This window comes from Stenella coeruleoalba, assembly GCF_951394435.1.
Source record: "Stenella coeruleoalba genome assembly, chromosome: 1".
NCBI classification, from domain to species: Eukaryota; Metazoa; Chordata; class Mammalia; order Artiodactyla; family Delphinidae; genus Stenella; species Stenella coeruleoalba.
Window position 1 is genome coordinate 60,330,783 of NC_137169.1, and position 19,773 is coordinate 60,350,555.

The window sequence follows — 19,773 nt, forward strand, 5'->3', positions numbered from 1 at the left end:
AAAGACAGTAATCAAGACAGTGTGATACGGTAAAAGAACAAAGAGATCAATGAACAGAATAGACAATCCATAAAGAGACCGCCATAAATGTAGTCAGCTGATCTTTGACAAAGGAGCAAAGGTAATACAATGGAATATACAAAGGCAAAGATAGTCTTTTTCACAATGATGCTGAAACAATGGGACATCCATATGCAAAATAGCAGCTTTGGGTTTCCCTCGTGGCGCAGTGGTTGAGAGTCCACCTGCCAATTCAGGGCACACGGGTTCGTGCCCTGGTTAGGGAAGATCCCACATGCCGAGGAGCGGCTGGGCCCTTGAACCATGGCCGCTGAGCCTGTGCATCCGGAGCCTGTGCTCCGCAACGGGAGAGGCCACAACAGTGAGAGGCCCGCGTACTGCAAAAAAACCCCACAAAACCCAAAAAACAATAGCAGCTTTATTCATAACTGTCAAAACTTCGAAGCAACCGTGACGTCTTGCAGTAGGTGGGTGAGTAGATAAACTGTGGTATGTACAGACAGTGAAATATCATTCAGTGCTAAAAGGAAATAAGCTATCAAGCCTTAAAAAGACGTGAGGGAAGCTTAAATGCATAATACTAAGTGAAAGAAGTCAATCTGAAAAGGTAACAGACTGTATGATTCCAATTATTCGACATTCTGGAAAAGACATAAATATAGAGACAAGAAAAAGATCAGTGGTTGTCAGGGATGGCAGGGATTGTCGGGGGGAGGGCGGATTAATAGGCAGATCACAGAGGATTTTTACAGCAGTGAAAATACTTTGTATATTACAATGATGAATACATGGCATTATACATTTGTTCAAACCCATAGAATGTACAACACCAAGAGTGAACCCTAAGGTACCTATGCACCTGGGGTGATTTTGATGTGTCAATGTAGGCTCATCCTTTGTAAAAAATGTACTATTCTGGTGAGTGTTGCTGATACTGGGGGAGGGTATATGTGTGCAGGCAGAGGACATATGGGAAATCTCTGTACCTTCCTCTCAATTTTGTTGTAAACCTTAAACTAGTCTAAAAAAAAGGCTTTAAAATTTTTTCTAATTATTCTGACATGACTTCTAACTGATTTATATCAGAATAATCAATCTTTCTTGAGGAGAAAGTATATCTGGAGAAAAAAGGACACTCTCTGATTGTCAGAAAATGAGAGTCTTAGAAAATTATGTCAATTTATTTGAAGGGCAAAGTGGAAAATATAAATTACTTAAGTATACAACTATCTTATTTATTTAACATCTACTGACTGACAATATGGTGCTAGACTAGGCTGTGCATAACCAAGAGTTGTGAGCTAAATTAATAGCTACTGTATTTAGCCACTACGTTTTGGAGTGCTTTGTTATTCAGCATTACACTGGCACAAAAAATTTTTTTCTTAATGTTCTAAATGTAGTGTGTGCTACAATAACATACATGAAATAAAAACTGGAATAAATCACAATTTTAGTGAAACATTAAAAATTAAATTTATGGTAATTTTTATTTTGGTGCATGTTTGTGCTAAATTAGCATATCCTAAAAAATGTGTTTTGTCTTTATTTTTGTCAGAACTTACCAAAACTATGAATGCAGCATATATTCAAATGCCTGTTAATATACTTCCCAGTCAACAGAACCCTTATATTATACCATAATAGTCAAGTTTTGCTCTTTTTTCAAAGGTAAAGCATTAGGTGCTTACAGAATCTTTTTTTATATTTTCTAATTGCTACAGTATAACACAACTCAAAGAGATTAAGGATAGAACAGTATTATTGTGAATTTAATGATTTTTTAAATAATTTCAGCATATTTATGGCCTAGTGGATTCAGAATTAGAGCCACACCTGCCAGGGAGCATTTTCTCTAAATATTTATACCAAAAATACATATAAATTTATATACTATTAACTCTTTACCACTTTTCATGTTATCCTTCAAAATATGGGAGAAAATAGAAAAGTACCTTTAATCTTGCTTCGTAGATATTTTAAGATTTCTTGGGTTCCTTTCTGAAAATGTGGGGAGAAAGACATATTCACCAAGACATACACTGCAGTTTTATAGATCAACGTGTATGTTTCAATATAAAATTTAAAAACCAGCACTGAATTCTAAATATGCTTACATTTATAATTTCTCTTCGAATCGTTCTCAAAGGATTTCCTTCTAGTGCCAGGAATTTCAAATGAAGTTCTCCCAATGAACAGGGCAGACTACAAAAGATTAAATTGATTTCAAGGAAGACATTAAGGGTAAGTATAATTCAACCAGATTATAAGTAGATTATAAAACTAACATATGACAAACTATACACCATAAAATAGTGTCAAAGAAAGCCTAAGTAATTTAGACCTAAAATATTTCCTCTCAAAATAGACGCCAAACATGTTTAAAAAGAAAAAAAAGAGAGAGATTTGTTTCGATACTATCATATTGTGATTACTAAAAAAAGAATGTGAGCTATAAAACATTTGCTAAATTGTATCCAGTGTCAAAAAGTAAATGTAAGCAAATAAAATATTTCCTAATTGAAAAAAATGAGAAAGAATAATTTTCAATTGCATAATTCATATTTTCATTCAGTAAGGAAAGTAATTTTTATCTTTGGTACACAAAAAGATAACCAGTTTATACACGTAAATATTAAATCTCAAAATCTATTAAGCATCTATAATATACTAGGCATTGGTATAGGGATTTCAAGAACTTTCCCTTAAAAAATTTTTAGTTGAACAAAGGAAAAGGACACATGTATGGCTAACCAAAATATAGGAATTATCTTATGTTGCTGGTGAGCATATAAAATAGCACAGCCACTCGAGAAAGTGGAGTTTTTTCAAGTTAAACATACACTCACCATACAACTAAGCAATCCCACTCCTACATATTTACCCAGGAAAAATGAAAATAATGTCCAACCAAAGACTTACATGAATATTCACAATAGTTAGAAAATTGAAAGTAATCCAAACATCCATCAACTAACTAGTGAAGAGATGAATAAATTGTGGTATATCTGTATAATGAAATAACACTCAGCAATAAAAATGAATAAACTATTGATACACAAAATCACATGAATGAATCACAAAAGCTTTATACTACAAGAAAAAAGACAGACACAAAAACTATATGCTATGATTTCATTTATATGATATTTTTAAAAGGCATAACTACAGTGACAGAGCACATCACTGGTTGCTAGGGGTTGGGGATATGAAAAGGGGATTGACTGCAAAGGGTACGAGGAGAATTTAGGGAAACAGAAATGTTCTTCATGACTGTAACAATGGTTATACAATTACATACATTTGTCAAAAATCATCAAATTGTATATTTTAATTGGTAGATTTTACTGTATGTAGATTATACATCAACAAATGAATATATTTTTTTATATATATATATATATATATATATATATATGTAATAAGGCAAGTGCTAAACAAGTGAAGTTGCTCTGAGAGTACAGAAGTAGAAATTAGCAAGGGGAGTAGAGGGAGAAGGGAATAGCAAAGCCTGGATTTGGGCTTAAAAAGAATGGAATTCCATCAGGCAGTCAGGCAGGAAAAGGGCATTCTAAGGTAAAGAAAATGAAGAAAAAGTCAGTACATTTGCAGTTCAGTGTTGTCAGAGTAGGATACCTGTGGGAGTGAAAGATGACAAAGAGAATGAATGAAGTCTGACTGTGAGATGTACTTGGCTGTTACACTAAAAATTCTGGACGTTATCTTTCAAGACAGTGATTCCCAACTGCTGGATGGAAAACCAGACGCATCAAAATCTCCTAGGAATTTTTAAAAATAAAACCCAAAACAATTCTAAGGTTCCATTGTTAAAAATTCTGATTCATTGTTGCCTCAGTATCTGCATTTTTTCTTAAAGCTTCTCATGGGGTTCTGATACATAGCCATATTTGGGAAACAGTGCTGTAAGAATGGAGAATCATCAAAGTTTTTTAGTAGAAGAACAACCTGATAATTTGTACTTTATAAAAATTACTCTGGTAGCATTGCAAGGAATCAATATTTTAGTTAGAGGAGATTTTGGAGGGGTAAAAAATGCATAGAATGGTCTAATATCTAGGAAGTATGAGATCAGATGAAAGGAAGGAAAATACTTATAAGTTTCATTATGTTCTAGGCCCTGTGATATATACACACTTTATATCCAGAGCTCTGGAGAAAGAGAAACATATATATCAGAAATATTTGTACCCATTACTCTATTTATTTAATATTATTTGTCATTGTTTTGGTTTTAAATATTTGCTTTCTGCTGCTTTCACGTAGTAGCCAAAATAAGACCGTTATGGGGAAAAATGTATGTGTCAATACTTATGAGGCAAGCGATTATTTCATTCATTAGTTATAAGTACTTTTAGGAATATCCAGGTCACTTATTAATTCTGTCATAAAGAGAAGTGAGTGGAAAGAATGGTCACTGTCCAAGCATTCAAATCTATGGTCAAGATGTACCATATGGGGCTTCCCTGGTGGCGCAGTGGTTAAGAATCCGCCTGCCAATGCAGGGGAGATGGGTTCAAGCCCTGGTCCAGGAAGATCCCACATGCACATGCCATGGAGCAACTAAGCCAATGCACCACAACTACTGAGCCTGCACTCTAGAACCTGCGAGCCACAATTATTGAAGCCCACACGCCTAGAGCCCATGCTCCACAACAAGAGACACCACCGCAATGAGACCGCAATGCACCCACGCACTGCAACCAAGAGTAGCCCCCACTCACCGCAACTAGAGAAAAGCCCGCACACAGAAACGAAGACCCAATGCAGCCAGAAACAATAAATAAAATAAAATAAAAAGATGTACCATATGCCATATGTACATTGTGAAAACAATTTTGATTTTTAAAAAGTTATTGAAATATACACATAGAAGAAAGTCTACCTTGCTTAACCTTTCTCCTTCTGTGAAGAGCGAACCATGTGTCTGACATCCAAACATAAAACTTCAGACACCTAACTGGCATACAATCCTAGGTGAGTCTGAGTCTTTTTTTAATGTATCTGTAAAATAATTCCATCTCTAAATATTATGACTTTATAACTCCTTATGATTCTTTGCTCACTACCCTCTTCCTCTGCAGCTCCAACACAATCAATTGCTAAATACTACTTATTCTAACTCATCACACCTTTCACATCTTTCCTCTTCTTTCTATTCCCATTGTCACTACAGTTTAGGTCCTTATTACATGAGAGAAATCTACAAAGTTGTCAACTCAGTAAATTGGATATATCAAGTGCTCCCTAGTGACCATTATTAGATTAATAGAATTTTTTAGAATTCCCATCTACAAAACCACTCCTATCTGAAGTATCTGACCCACTATCACCAATTTATTTTTAATGAGATTACAATCAAGTTGGTTTTGTTCTTAATCTCCCCACCTCTTAATTAATGAAAACTGGCTCTTCACAGGCATTTTAAGGACCTCTTTCACATGGCCTCAACTTATCTTTCAAGACCTAAATTCTCACAATCTCCTTTCGTGCACCCTACCATCTCAACTCGATTCCTTGCTGTTCTTTCTATACATACTTACAATTTATTTTCTAAACTTTCAGAGCTTTGTTTGTGCAGTTTGCTCCAGCCAAATGACCACCTTATGCATGCACTTGAAAATAGTGGTCATCCTTCAGAGATCACATGATAGGACTATAATGAGGCAAGACCCTGTGAGTACATTTAAATTTTGTGCTCTAGGCAATTAACTTGCTTCACCCTGGTCCCAGTTCTATAATATCATCTAAAAATTTTACTTCTTCCACAAAGTCTGCCCTGATTCTTCTCAATAAATTGTGATTCCTGTATCTCCTTTAAACCCCCAAAGTATTTCGTATCTCTCCCACGGCTTTACGTCATTTAACAAATTCAACAAATATTTATCAGGCAGCTTCTATGTACCCAGGCACTGATCTAGGAGTTATTCGTAGAGTTTGTGTCCCAGCGAGTTGGAGTAACTGATTCCATTAGCATATTAAGCTTGCTGCCAAGAACAAAATCTTTGTAGGTCTACACATGATACCTACTCAATAAACAGTTATTGAATTTGATTTACAAAAGAGATCTCTACATGCTTTTGTAACTTATGAATTACAACCAAATACAGACATGATTTCTTATTCATTCCAACTTTAAACTTACCTACTAATATCATTGTTGCTTAGGTCAAGCCTTTCCAAAGATTGCAGGAGTGTAATTTCATCTGGAACAGATTTTAACTTGTTATCTCGCAGGTCTAGCACAAGGATAGAATTCAGATGCTTAAGGTGTTCTGCCCCTAACATTTCAATCTGGTTTTCACCTACATGTAATTCCTACAAAAGCAAAGATCAATCATGTGTATTTCTGTATTCAACTTTATACTAGATAATGAAAATAAAATCGAAATCTTGATTTCAAATCATTGAAAAATACATGGAAAATTTTCTAATTACTAAGATGCTTAAATTTTAAATTATATTTAAGTAATCTTACAGTTAAAGAAAAATGACAAAAAGGAAAATTTTCAAAAATTTCCTAGTAATTTAAAAATTAATTAAAGGTTTAAACTGGAAGAAAGTTCAAAGTTTATAAAACCAAAGCAGAGAAATGATTTAGTAGTTACATTTATAGAATTAATAAAAACACAAATCCAAGAACTATACTGATAAAAAATTAAAGTTTTAAAACAAATCAGTACAAATTTAAAAAGTTATTTATATTATAATAAATGTTTGTTACTCAACATTTTTATTAGTGATTATTATATATACTGATTTCTCACTAGCAGAATCTAAGATTATCAGATAATTAATCTTATTAAATGATAACTTTTTCAGTTATTTATATCATTGTCACCATTCTGTTTAAAAGTAACTCTTGTTTATGTGCGAAAGATTTTAAGTTTAATTAGGTCTCATATGTTTATTTTTGTTTTATTTTCATTACTCTAGAGGGTGGGTCAAAAAAGATCTTTTTGTGATTTATGTCAAAGAGTGTTTTGCCTATTTTTTCCTCCAAGAGTTTTATAGTGTTCAGTCTTACATTTAGGTCTTTAATTCATTTTGAGTTTATTTTTGTGTATGATGTTAAATTTAAAAGCTTTTGCACAGCAAAGGAAACAATAAATAAGACGAAAAGACAACCCTCAGAAAGGGAGAAAGTATTTGCAAACAAAGTAACTGACAAAGGATTAATCTCCAAAATATACAAACAGCTCATGCAGCTCAATATTAAAAAAACAAACAACCTAATCAAAGAATGGGCGGAAGACCTAAATAGACGCTTCTCCAAAGAAGACATACAGATAGATGGCCAAGAGGCACATGAAAAGATGCTCAACGTCACTAATTATTAGAGAAATGCAAATCAAAACTACAATGAGGTATCATCTCACGCGGGTCAGAATGGCGATCATCAAAAAAAATCTACAAACAATAAACGCTGGAGAGGGTGTGGTGAAAAGGGAACCCTCTTGCACTGTTGGTGGGAATGTAAATTGATACAGCCACTATGGAGAACAGTATGGAGAGATTCCTTAAAAAAATAAAAATTGAACTACTATATGACCCAGCAATCCCACTACTGGGCATATACCCTGAGAAAACCATAATTCAAAAAGACACATGTACCCCAATATTCACTGCAGCACTATTTACAATAGCCAGGACATGGAAGCAACCTAAATGTCCATCAACAGATGAATGGATAAAGAAGATGTGGTACATATATACAATGGAATATTACTCAGCCATAAAAAGGAATGAAACTGAGTTATTTGTAGTGAGGTGGATGGACCTAGAGTCTGTCATACAGAGTGAAGTAAGTCAAGAAGAAAAAAACAAGTATTGTATATTAACGCATGTGTGTGGAATCTAGAAAAATGGTAGAGATGAACCTATTTGCAGGGCAGGAATAGAGACGCAGACATAGAAAATGGACGTGTGGACAGAGGGGGATGGGGGGACAAATTGGGATATTAGTATTGACATATACACAGTACCATGTGTAAAACTGATAGCTAGTGGGAACCTGCTGTATAGCACAGGGAGCTCAGCTTGGTGCTCTGTGATGACCTAGATGGGTGTGACGGGGTGGGGGCGCTGGGAGAGAGGTCCAAGAGGGAGCAGATATATGCACACATATAGCTGACTCACTTCGCTGTACAGCAGAAAGGAACACAACATTGTAAAGCAACTATACTCAGAAAAACAAACAAAAAACAAAACAAACTCAACACTAGTGCATAAAAGTATACATACAGAAAAGCAAAGCATAGCAAATTTAAATACAATGTTAATGCTATATACTTAATACCAAAAAAAGTAATTAATTTTAAACAGACTTTATGATGAGGTAAACATGAGCTGGCAACTTATAGAATTAGATACGTATTCATTCCTGGTATTCCAGGTTTCCTGCACTATGGTCCCAACTTACTCTGTAAGCCTCATCATCTACTACTTCTCCAGTTATAAACTACTCTGCAGATGAAATGGACAAATTCTTATTTTTAAAATTGATTACTGCTTTTTTTTAAAAAAATCTATTATTAACAATACCATTAATATATTTAGTCATTAAAATTCTGAAAAACAGGAATACAGGAAAAAATAACACATAACTAATACATATTCTCAATGTAAAATACATTTAAAATTTCATTTTCAGGATTAACTTTCAGAAAATGTATAGGTATTTAATAATCAACTAAATAGTACCTTTAATAATTTACAAGAAGAAAATTCCGGTAGAAAACGTAATTTATTCCTCCGCAAATAAAGCAATTCTAGTGATTCCATGCTAGCCAACTCAGAAGGTATAGTTTCCAAGAGATTTGAATTACAATCCAAATGCTTTAATCCTGTAATATATATTTAGTGAAACACAAAGATATTTTAATAGAGAAAAAATACTGGTTTATAATTGTATATACATTCAAAGAATGTGTAAGTAATCATGAGGACTTACAAACCTGTGATGTTCTATACTGCTATAATAATCAAGAATCCTAGAATACCATTGAATTACATAAATGTAAACTAAAAATGTTTTTATTTAGTTATAATTAAAGAGAAACAATGATATTAAAATCAATGTTTAATAATAGTTCAGGTCATCTTTGTAAAGATTTAAAAAACAAAGTACTCTAGTACTCCTTTAAAGTATGCTAAAATATATAAACTATATACTATGAGATTATTTCCCTCAGTAATTATACATCTTTAAAAAGAAAAAGTTTAAGGTAAACATACAAGCATACTACTCGTATGAAAGAATGTCAAGTAACTCTGGCCAGTGGTAGCTTAGACACATCTGTATTTAAAATAGGCAACTGATGTTCTGTCAAAAACCCATGGATTTCTATGTATTCCCTCTTATTCTTTCATCTACTCATACTGCCTCTCTCCCTGTCTTCTTTCCTTCCTTTCTTCTTCTAATTTTTTTAAGTTACATTCTTTTGCTAACACCTTAGCTAACACTCTTGATAAGAAGGTATAAGATAGCTCAAGAAGAATGTTTTCACTTGTAGCATCTCTCTCACTTCCTGGATCTTTCTTAAAAGGCAGAACAGAAAACAAAAATGGAAAAAAAGTAAAGGTCTTCTTTCTCTTAAGACTTTAATAAGCAGTTTTCTCCCTAATCCATACTACAGATTCTTCCACTTACAATGGCCACCATATATTTTCCACTATATATTCTCAACCCTATAGTTTGAATAGACAATATGCATTTTACAACTTTTTTTCCCTGTACTTTGAGCCTGTCAATTTTAACATAATTCAAGACTGAATTGATGTACTGCCTTAGACTACTTCTTTCATTGTTTAAAGACGTTAACTGCTTTCCAAAACAAATTTAATAGTACTACTTTCAACTTATAATAATTTATGTATTATTTGGCTAGATCACTGAGAAAAATGTCACAATCTGATCTACCCTAGATCCAATAAATTCTATAAAGCAAGTTTGTTTTAAATTTAGAAACTAGCTTTCACAAGTGTTTCCATCTAAGAGCGTGATTGAGAATAGAAGCAGTACATAGAAGAAAGGGAGGTGGATGGACTCTGTCCTACAGAGTGAAGTAAGTCAGAAAGATAAAAACAAATACTGTATGCTAACGCATATATATGGAATCTAAAAAAAAAAAAAAATTGGTTCTGATGAACCTAGTTGCAGGGCAGGAATAAAGACATAGACATAGAGAATGGACTTGAGGACACGGGGTGGGAGGGGGAAGCTGGGGTGAAGTGAGAGTAGCATCGACTTATATACACTACCAAATGTAAAATAGTTAGCTGGTGGGAAGCAGTAGCATGGCACAGGGAGATCAGCTTCGTGCTCTGCGATGACCTAGAGGGGTGGAATAGGGAGGATGGGAGGGAGGGGATATGGGGACATATGTATGCATATGGCTGATTCACTTTGGTGTACAACAGAAACTAACACAGTATTGTGAAGCAATTATACTCCAGTAAAGATCTATTTAAAAAAAATAGATTGTTTATATATGTATAACTGAATCACTTTGCTGTACAGCAGAAATTAACACAACATTGTAAATCAATGATACTTCAATAAAAAATTTAAAAATATGAATAGTAAAAGTGAAAAAGAGCAATGGGGATGGAGTAAGAAGATGCAAACGCTGGCTCTACAATTTACTACATAATTTCTAAGCCTAGGTTTCTGAATCTTTTTTTTTCTGAATCTTTAAAATGTAAATAATATGCATCCATACTAACTTGTAGAACTATTGTGGCAGCAAAATAATATATTTAAAAGTATTCTGAGTTACAAAGAACCATGCAAATGTTAGATACTGTTCTTGGAATCTCATCATGAATAGTGAAATAATAACTAAATGTCCTACTGGTGATAGCTTAAAAGTAGCATTGTCATGGCTGAAGGACAGAAAGCATCTGAGCATAATTATATAGTATATTAGAAAAACTGCTGTAAGTTCAAAGTATTTTTCTATTGACTTCAATATTTGCTTCTCTCTCTCAATATTTCTACTCAATTTGTGAAAAAAAAATGCTTACATATGCACTCCAGATATCATATTTTATGTTTAGCTCTACTTTCTGATACCTTTATTGAAAATGGCGAAGGCAAGCAGAGTCAACTACTGGTATCACAACTAAAGGCTCCCCTGAAATGTCAATTCAATTTATGGCAGATTTAATTTATGCATTCCTGTTATAAATTACAAATAACCATTAATCTAAAGTAAAACAGCAGTGATCATTTTGTAATGTATAAAAATATCACTATCTTATACACCTGAAATAATATAATATTGTTAGTCAATTATACATTAATTTTTTAAAAAGTCAAACAGCACAATTGTACAAGTTCACTGCAAAATAATCTGTAATCAACTGTACGAAATCACATCTATGACTTCCTCCACAAAAGGGAGTTTTAAAAAAATGAAAAGGCTCATATATGATTAGCAAAAAAGAGTAGTAAGGTCTATAGCTGACACAGTGTGGTCATCAACTAAGAAATAATAATAGTTTGCCTTTAGACAAAAAAAAAAAAAAATCACTATGAAGATTTTGGACTCTAAATCAAGAATTCTAACATGATTAAGTATACTTACTTAAAAGGTACTGAAACGTACCTTCAGTTTTTTTATCCCTTAATATTAGTTCTACAATACACCAAACATAATGGTTCAATGGTAAACTTTAATGGAACCACTAAATTTTAACTTTTTTTTTAAAAAGAATTGACAATTTGGGCAAAACTAGACTATCTCTTGACATTATTACTTATGGACCTCAAGGAGGATACAGTAATAATATAACCATGTATCATCGGTGGCATCACCTAGGAAAGGGGAATGACCTCTTCGTAAATGTTGAATAAAATGAATGAAGAGATAGAATAGCTCAAAACTTTAATCAATTTCTCAGGTATACAATATTACCACAATTTATAATCTTATTTTCTTTTTCTCCTTTTGATATGCCAAAGTATTGTTTTGGCAGTAATTCTTTTTTTTTATTGTTTTGTTTTATTATTTATTTATTTATGTATTTATTTAGGCTGCACCGAGTCTTAGTTGTGGCACACAGGATCTTAGTTGTGGCATGCAGACTCTTAGTTGCAGCATGCGGACTTCTTAGTTGCGGCATGTGAACTCTTAGTTGCGGCATGCATGCGGGATCTAGGTCCCCGACCAGGGATTGAACCCGGGCCCCCTGCATTGGGAGCACAGAGTCTTACCCACTGAACCATCAGGGAAGTCCCCTGGTGGTAATTCTTTACAAAGTTGCTAGACTACAATGGCCTGGAGAAAATCTGACTAGTTGTTATTATTTGCATTTACCACCATAAAATCTATTATTTTGCTTCTCTGTAACTAACTATAAAAAGAAATATTTTTTTAAATGTAAGTTGCACCAACTTCAAATTTTTTTATTTTTTAAAATAGAGGAGATTTACTTTTCATTCCACTTATTTCTGCAGGCAAACTCTTCAGTTGATTACTGGAAAGATTGAGTTGCAGCAGGCTGGACAGAGATGCAAAACTAGCAGGAACAGTTGTAAGACGATTGTTCGAAAGATCCTTTAAAAAGAGAAAGACAAAGTGAATGAATGAACAAGTAAATAAAAAAAGAAAGTATCCCTAAGGGGAGTTTCAGAATTTTGAGGGCATTGCAACATTAAAAAAACTATTTACAGATGATATGTTTTGTAACTCTCATTCACTGACAATTTCACAGATCATCATTCATTACCTCAATATACTCTGTGGGCCTACTATGTGCCTAATAATGTAGCAGAGAGGAATTAAAATGAATTCTGACTTCAAAAATATTTTACACAAAGGTTTCTGTTAATATTAAGTCATGCTGTACCATGTTATCATGTTTTCAAAAAAAAAAATCTATTTTTTCATCCAATATTTGTTGAGTACCTATGATAAATCAGGCAAACTGTATCGTTAAATTGTAATATGAAATGAAAAACATCTTTGCAAGAAAGAAAAATTCTTGGAAGGAAAAAAAAGTAAGCTGAAAAAAAATGGCCATTTTAATTTGGGAGGAAAAAAATATTCCCTCTTGGTTCTGCTGACCTCAGCAAGTCTGCTTTAAGTACAGAAGTCTACTCTACTCTCTAGTTTTCACTCATTCAAGCTTGCCTAATTAATCTCTATACCTTGATGTTGCTTTAAGTCTTTGTTTCTGTTTTGTCTTTTATGACAGAATATTTTTTTGAAACTTCCTTTAAAAGACAATGTTATGAATCAGGTATTCTTCTTACAACATTCAAATCAGATATAAGTACTACACCAGCTATCATCAAACTGTTAGGTAAGGCAAGTGGCAACAATGAATAAGAAAAAAATGACTTAGAGGAACTGTTCTCTGAAGACTATGATTTAGTCTAACGTTAAACAACTGTAACTCCAAATAAATTAAGATAGAAAAAGGAAAAATGCTAGATCAGTGTATTTTTTAAAACATACTGTTATTATAATAACATAAAATAACATATTATCATAATCTACAACATCAATATAATAATATACAACCCAAATACTCTAAGGTCTAAGAATCAACAGATTACTAATAAATAAATATTTAGTAATATCAAAAGTTACTGACACTAAATGCAATGTAGTATTCTGGATTGGATCCTGGAACAAAAAAAAAGGACATTAGTGGAAAAACTGGGAAAATATAAAATCTGTAGTTTAGTTAGCAATATTGTACAAATGTTAATTTCTTAGTTTTTACAAATATCCCATAGTTAAGTAAAATGTTCGCCCATTAGGGCTTCCCTGGTGGCGCAGTGGTTGAGAGTCCGCCTGCCGATGCAGGGGACACGGGTTCGTCCCCCGGTCTGGGAAGATCCCACATGCCGCGGAGCGGCTGGGCCCGTGGGCCATGGCTGCTGAGCCTGCGCTCCACAATGGGAGAGGCCACAGCAGTGAGAGGCCCGTGTACCGCCAAAAAAAAAAAAAAAAAAAAAAAAAAAAAAATGTTCGCCCATTAAGGTGGCTGAAGGGTATATGGGATCTCTCTGTACTATCTTTACAACTTTTCTGTAAATCTAAAATTATTCCAATATCAAAAGGTAAAAATAAAAAAAAGTTTCTGATAAAGAAAAGATTCACAAATTCTTAATAAGTTTTAAAGAACCCAGAACAACAGAATTGCTAATAAATATTTAATTACTGCAGTTAATGACTAAATTAGATACAAAATAAGTACAGTGCATATAAATTAATCATTATTTATGCTAAGTCATTTCTTCATTATTTATTTAGTACCATTGTGTTAAGCAGTTTTTATATAACTTTAAGAAATATTATTGGCTTAAATTATTATAGATCTTATACTTTTAATGTTTTAATATATTGTTGCTCAATTTATGATTTATTTGCTAATGAGTCCTTAAGAACACAGTTCTCAGCTGAAGCATCCTTTCATTATGCAGTGACTATCTGGGAACCCATAAAGAAAGTTTATTAGGTTTCCTTTAAGCTTTCTACTAGGCTTTTGTTTTTTTTTTTTTTAAATCAATTGCTATCTTTTACCAGCAAATTTTATAAGGAAATCTGATGGCTCCTTCCTTTACCACTCATTTCACCTACCTATGCCTTTTACTTTCCAAACCTTATTTCCAATCTGATCAGATTGAAAAACAAAGAGCTACTGAAGAAATGGTTGAAGAGAGTATGTATTTTGATTTCAAGCACTGGTGCAGATGGGTGAAATATCAAGAAAAAATAAGTAAAAGAAGCAATTTTTCCTTGAACAAAAAATAAACTTTAAGGCTAAAATGACTAATGAGTTTTTCAAAACATGTAATTGTGACTAGAACAAGAATGTAACATGAAATAACTATGTGGAGTAGAGATTTATATTAGAACATCTGATCGAATACAACTGAAGTCTTTCAGATAGGATACCTTACAGTAGAGCCTTACTTCTTCCGTGGTAAAGTGGGGGAACAAAAAAAAGGATACACTCTGAAGTCAGATTATTTTATGTTAAATTCCTAAATTCCTTACATATTAGTTATATGACTTTGGATGAGTTACTTTTTTTTTTTTTTTACAAGTCTTAGTTTCTTATCAGTAATGGGGATAAAACTATCTACTTTGCTATGTGTATAGCAAAGTAATATGTAATCTACTATATGTATAGCAAATATAGTAATATGCTATAGGTATAGCAAAGTGCCTATTGTTTGTATTATTCTTAACAATATGACTAAAATAATATTTGCATTGCTTTATGGTTATCTCTATTTAAGATGTGAAATGGATAGAATAAAAATTTTTACCAAGAAATATGGCCATTTTGAAAAATAGGGTAGAAAAAACAGGCCCTGAAGGCATTATCTGGACACTCAGAGGACAAAAGAGCCATAAGGGCTACAGAGGAGGAAATGAAAATGGAGATAAAAAAGGGAATTGGTATACGCTAAAAACACCTTTCCTCTATTTTACTAAGCCATAAAAGCCTCTGAATAACAAAGTCATCCTCAATGGCTCCTTTCCCAAACTCTATTCCTAAATTAAAATCTAAGGTGATTTCCTTCATAAGAAAAACATAAGAAAATCAAATTTACAATTACTAAGTTAGCATTCTAATTGTAATTCACTGTTTCTGATAATCTAGTCATACAATCAGCTGCCCATGTAACCATGATTTCAATCATACATCCAATTTTTCAGCCTAATAAAAAATCCCACCAGCCCCAAATTATATAAATATTGCAAAATCAAAACTTACTAAATCTTCTAAGTTGGAAAGTTGTTCAAATCCCCTTGGTATGCAAGTTAGTTCATTATGCTGGAGATATAGGCCCTTCAGGTTTCTTAGATTTGTAATTTCTTCAGGGAGCATTTTCAGATTGTTATGGCTATTGATTGATAAAACAAATGCTGAACAATTTCGTGACAACACAATAAATATTTATAAAGGCATTTTTGCTAATCGACTACCTGGGCTCATTAAAAAAAATGAAGTAAGGTTACTAATTTTAAGTACTTACAAACTTTACATCCTAAAAGTACACACCCATTAAAATGACAGTAATCTAATGTAATCAAATTGAGAGTTTCAAAGAAATAAAGATTTTTAACCAAACATATAATTTGTGAACTTTTGATTGGTTCCTTTTAATCAACTTGATTTTACATATAAATGAAAACATTGGGCTATAATTTTTACACTGCATATGAGGCTTAGAATTTTGACAAAGATGTGCACATACATACACTACAATGAAGTCACATTTTACATGGGGATTAGGTTTCAACGTAGCACTCAAGACAAAAATAGCTATTTCTGTTTGAGGGCCTGGCATGTCCAGATGAATGCAATATGCAACTCCAGTCTTATTTTTCACCAAATAAGGACTGTTACTTGAGGAACTGTTGTTCTCCCTCAAACCAGTTAACTCCAGAAAACTGCAACTTTATCATGCTGTGATAGATAGATTTATATCTATTTTATAAGCCCCAGTTTTTCAAACTATGTTTTGAACACTTAAACTTTTTCATTTTTTTCTCCTAAATTAAATCTTCCCTAATCCCTTTCCCCCTGTGTATATATAACATAAAAGGCAGTTATTTTTCTTGAAAGTCTGAGTGTGTACTGAAGGGCAAACAGAGTTAGCTAGGGCCTTAGCCACCTGGCTTCCCATGTACCTATCAGTGAGTACCAGACGCATACCCATGGAACTCCAGGAGTCCTCAGAAAAGTTTAAAAACTACTGATATCGAAAACATGAAATTTTCCTCATTATAACCACTAAAAATTATTTCATAAAAATAAAAAGTATTTAAAAAAAAATCAACTGGCCTTAAATTTGTAAAACCAGAAAACATGCAGGCAATTCTAAAACAAAATAATCTGAGAAATAAAACTTAAAATTATTATTCTGCTTAATCACTTTCTGAGATAATACAAAACATTTTTTACATGCTAGAAAAAGTATTTGAAAAAATTTTTAAAGAATGTTAGATTTACACCCTTATACTAGCAATACTGAAATAAGTTTAAATTTTACCTGACATTAAGTTTCTGAAGATTTTCTAATTCTCTTATAGCAGAAGGAAGGGATGTCAGCTGATTATCATGTATCTAAAAGTTATTAAAAGACACAGTCAATATCTTAGTCTTACAATTAACCATGAGCTTTGCTATTGTACAATATTCTCTGATGACAGTCTCGTTATTCTAGCTCAAAAGCATAGCTGGGCTATTGGTAATTTGTTTTGAGTATAGAAAAGAAAAAGGAGTTTGAAATTGACCAAACTGCTGCTAATAAATCATGAAGTGATAAGAGATCAATTTTAAAATACTACAGTTAAAAAAAAAAACAAAAAACTTCCCCTCACTGAGTGGAACTTCAATCTCAAATGAGAGATGACAAGGCCAGAAACTAACAGCCCTCTGATCGTATGATTAATGTCAACATTTACAAAAAATAAATGAGGGAGACTTCTCTCATGTTCTTACAGAATCATATGCTTTTAAGGTACAAGGAACCTTTAAGAGAACACTTATGCCAATTCATTCATTTAACAAATGAAGAATATAAAAACTTCTTTAGAAATCTCACTACATCTAACTTTTCAGACATGAAATGGAAGATTTTTGATGATCCTAAGTAAAGTATATCAGAAGTCTGTAGATTATGAAATAAACTACTCATGACATGGCAACTAGGGATTAAAAACATAGTCCCTGGGCTTCCCTGGTGGCGCAGTGGTTGAGAGTCCGCCTGCCGATGCTAGGGGACGCGCGTTCGTGCCCCGGTCTGGGAGGATCCCACGTGCCGCGGAGCGGCTGGGCCTGTGGGCCGTGGCCGCTGAGCCTGCGCGTCTGGAGCCTGTGCTCCGCAACGGGAGAGGCCACATCAGTGAGAGGCCCGCGTACCACAAAAAAACAAAAAACAAAAAACAAAAAAAACACAACATAGTCCCTGAATAAACACACAAAAATTTAAGCCCAATAATTCAAGTCAGTATTGGAGATAAGTTACCAAAAAAACCCCCCAAAGTAACAAAAAAAAAACCCAAAAAACAAAACAATATTAAATACTTGCTTTAACACCGACAATAATAATGATGATAAAAATAATAGCAATAGGGCTTCCCTGGTGGCGCAGTGGTTGGGAGTCCACCTGCCAATGCAGGGGACACGGGTTAGTGCCCCGGTCCGGGAAGATCCCACATGCCACGGAGCAGCTGGGCCCGTGAGCCATGGCCGCTGAGCCTGCGCGTCCGGAGCCTCCGCAACGGGAGAGGCCACAACAGTGAGAGGCCCGCTTACCGCAGGAAAAAAAAAAAAATATATATATAATAATAGCAATTAAAAAAAAGACGAGCAGCAGCAACCACTTGTTAAATACCAATTCTGTCTGTATGCATTAACTCATTTAATTCAAAGAACAATTTTTAAAAACAGGTAGTAGTACCAGTCTCGGTTTATAAACATGGAAACTGAAGCACAAAGAGGTAACCTTCCCGAGATCACACAGCTATCAAGTGGCAGAGTCAAAATTTGAAGCCTGATGTTCTGACTCTGCACTCAACCATTATGCTATGCCGAACACAGTAATTTGTTATTCTTCCTTGCACTCTACCGATTGAACATGGGTCTTCTATTACTCAAAGCCTAAATTTAGCTTTAGAGTCTCTTCAGACGAAGATCCATATTTATAATCAGTCAACTTACATCAAGAACAGTCAGTGCAGGAAGGAGTCGGAGGTCATCAGTAAGTGACTGAAGTTTATTGTTTGATATGATTAGTTTGGTCAAATCTGTCTGTTCCCACCATCGCTCAGTAGCACTGAATGAAAGATTCTGATTAGCTTCTTCAGGGATATCCACATTTATTCTCCAAACACACTGAGGCACTATTTCCACCACCACCAAACCAAAAAAAAAAAAAGAAGGGAAAGAGGTGAGATACTAAGTACACATGTTTATAACAGCTATTCTGCTTATCTACTGAAAAGAAGTTTCTGAAACACTAAAAAAACACTTTCAAATAAATCAAACAAATAGCAATGAATTCCAACTACATTACAATGGAAGTTGATTTTATTCCAAAACAGAATATTGGATATGTATTTTTCATATTAGATCTCACTCTTATCTTCATTCAACTATATTTACTATATACATTCCCTGCACAGCACATAGTGGTTAGATATACAAGACAAATAAAGAATGGACTCTACCATTAGGCAACCATAACAGAGAACGTATGGAAATCAACATTTAAACTAACTCATTTATATCTCATAGCAACTCCGTAAGGTAGGTGTTATTCTCACTTTACAGATGAGAAAAATGGGGCACAGAGAATGTATCATTTACCCAGGGTTATATAGCTAAACGGGATTTAAACCCTGGAAAAACTAAATTGTCTTGCTTCTCAGTGAATATTTGTAAGGTATATCTGACTCTGGTAGCTGCTCTCTATTTTATCTGACGTACAATTTTATTTCTTATCCCATCACACAACATTGTATTACTTCTGTTGCAGCATATACAGCAATTCCTTTGACACTGCAAATAAGACTGTTCAAGTTAAACAGAAAGAGTCCAGGTTTATCACTATAACACTTGAAGCTCCAGAAAATATTAACTTGCTCTAGTGCTATAGCAGAACTATTTTAAATAGTCCTTCATTCCTTGATACCAGTAGGACGATATATGGGTATGATCTAGAACTTTAGCTAATATTAATCAAGGCAACCATTG

General features: G+C 33.6%; 1 protein-coding gene across 2 annotated transcripts in view; it reads right to left on the reverse strand.

Moving 5' to 3' along the window:
- The window catches only part of LRRC40 (leucine rich repeat containing 40), a 57,108-nt gene that overhangs the window by 18,241 nt on the left and 19,094 nt on the right, over window positions 1-19,773 (reverse strand). Inside the window, exons 2-9 of one of the 2 annotated variants that reach the window (XM_079919269.1) lie at window positions 18,739-18,920; window positions 17,066-17,139; window positions 15,784-15,913; window positions 12,479-12,602; window positions 8,743-8,885; window positions 6,185-6,357; window positions 2,139-2,226; window positions 1,977-2,022 (exon numbers count right to left, since the gene is read on the reverse strand). In XM_079919269.1, the coding sequence (XP_079775395.1) occupies window positions 1,977-2,022; window positions 2,139-2,226; window positions 6,185-6,357; window positions 8,743-8,885; window positions 12,479-12,602; window positions 15,784-15,913; window positions 17,066-17,139; window positions 18,739-18,920 (960 nt within the window). The remainder of the gene's footprint in view (window positions 1-1,976; window positions 2,023-2,138; window positions 2,227-6,184; window positions 6,358-8,742; window positions 8,886-12,478; window positions 12,603-15,783; window positions 15,914-17,065; window positions 17,140-18,738; window positions 18,921-19,773) is intronic. The other variant, XM_079919270.1, reaches the window with a different exon arrangement.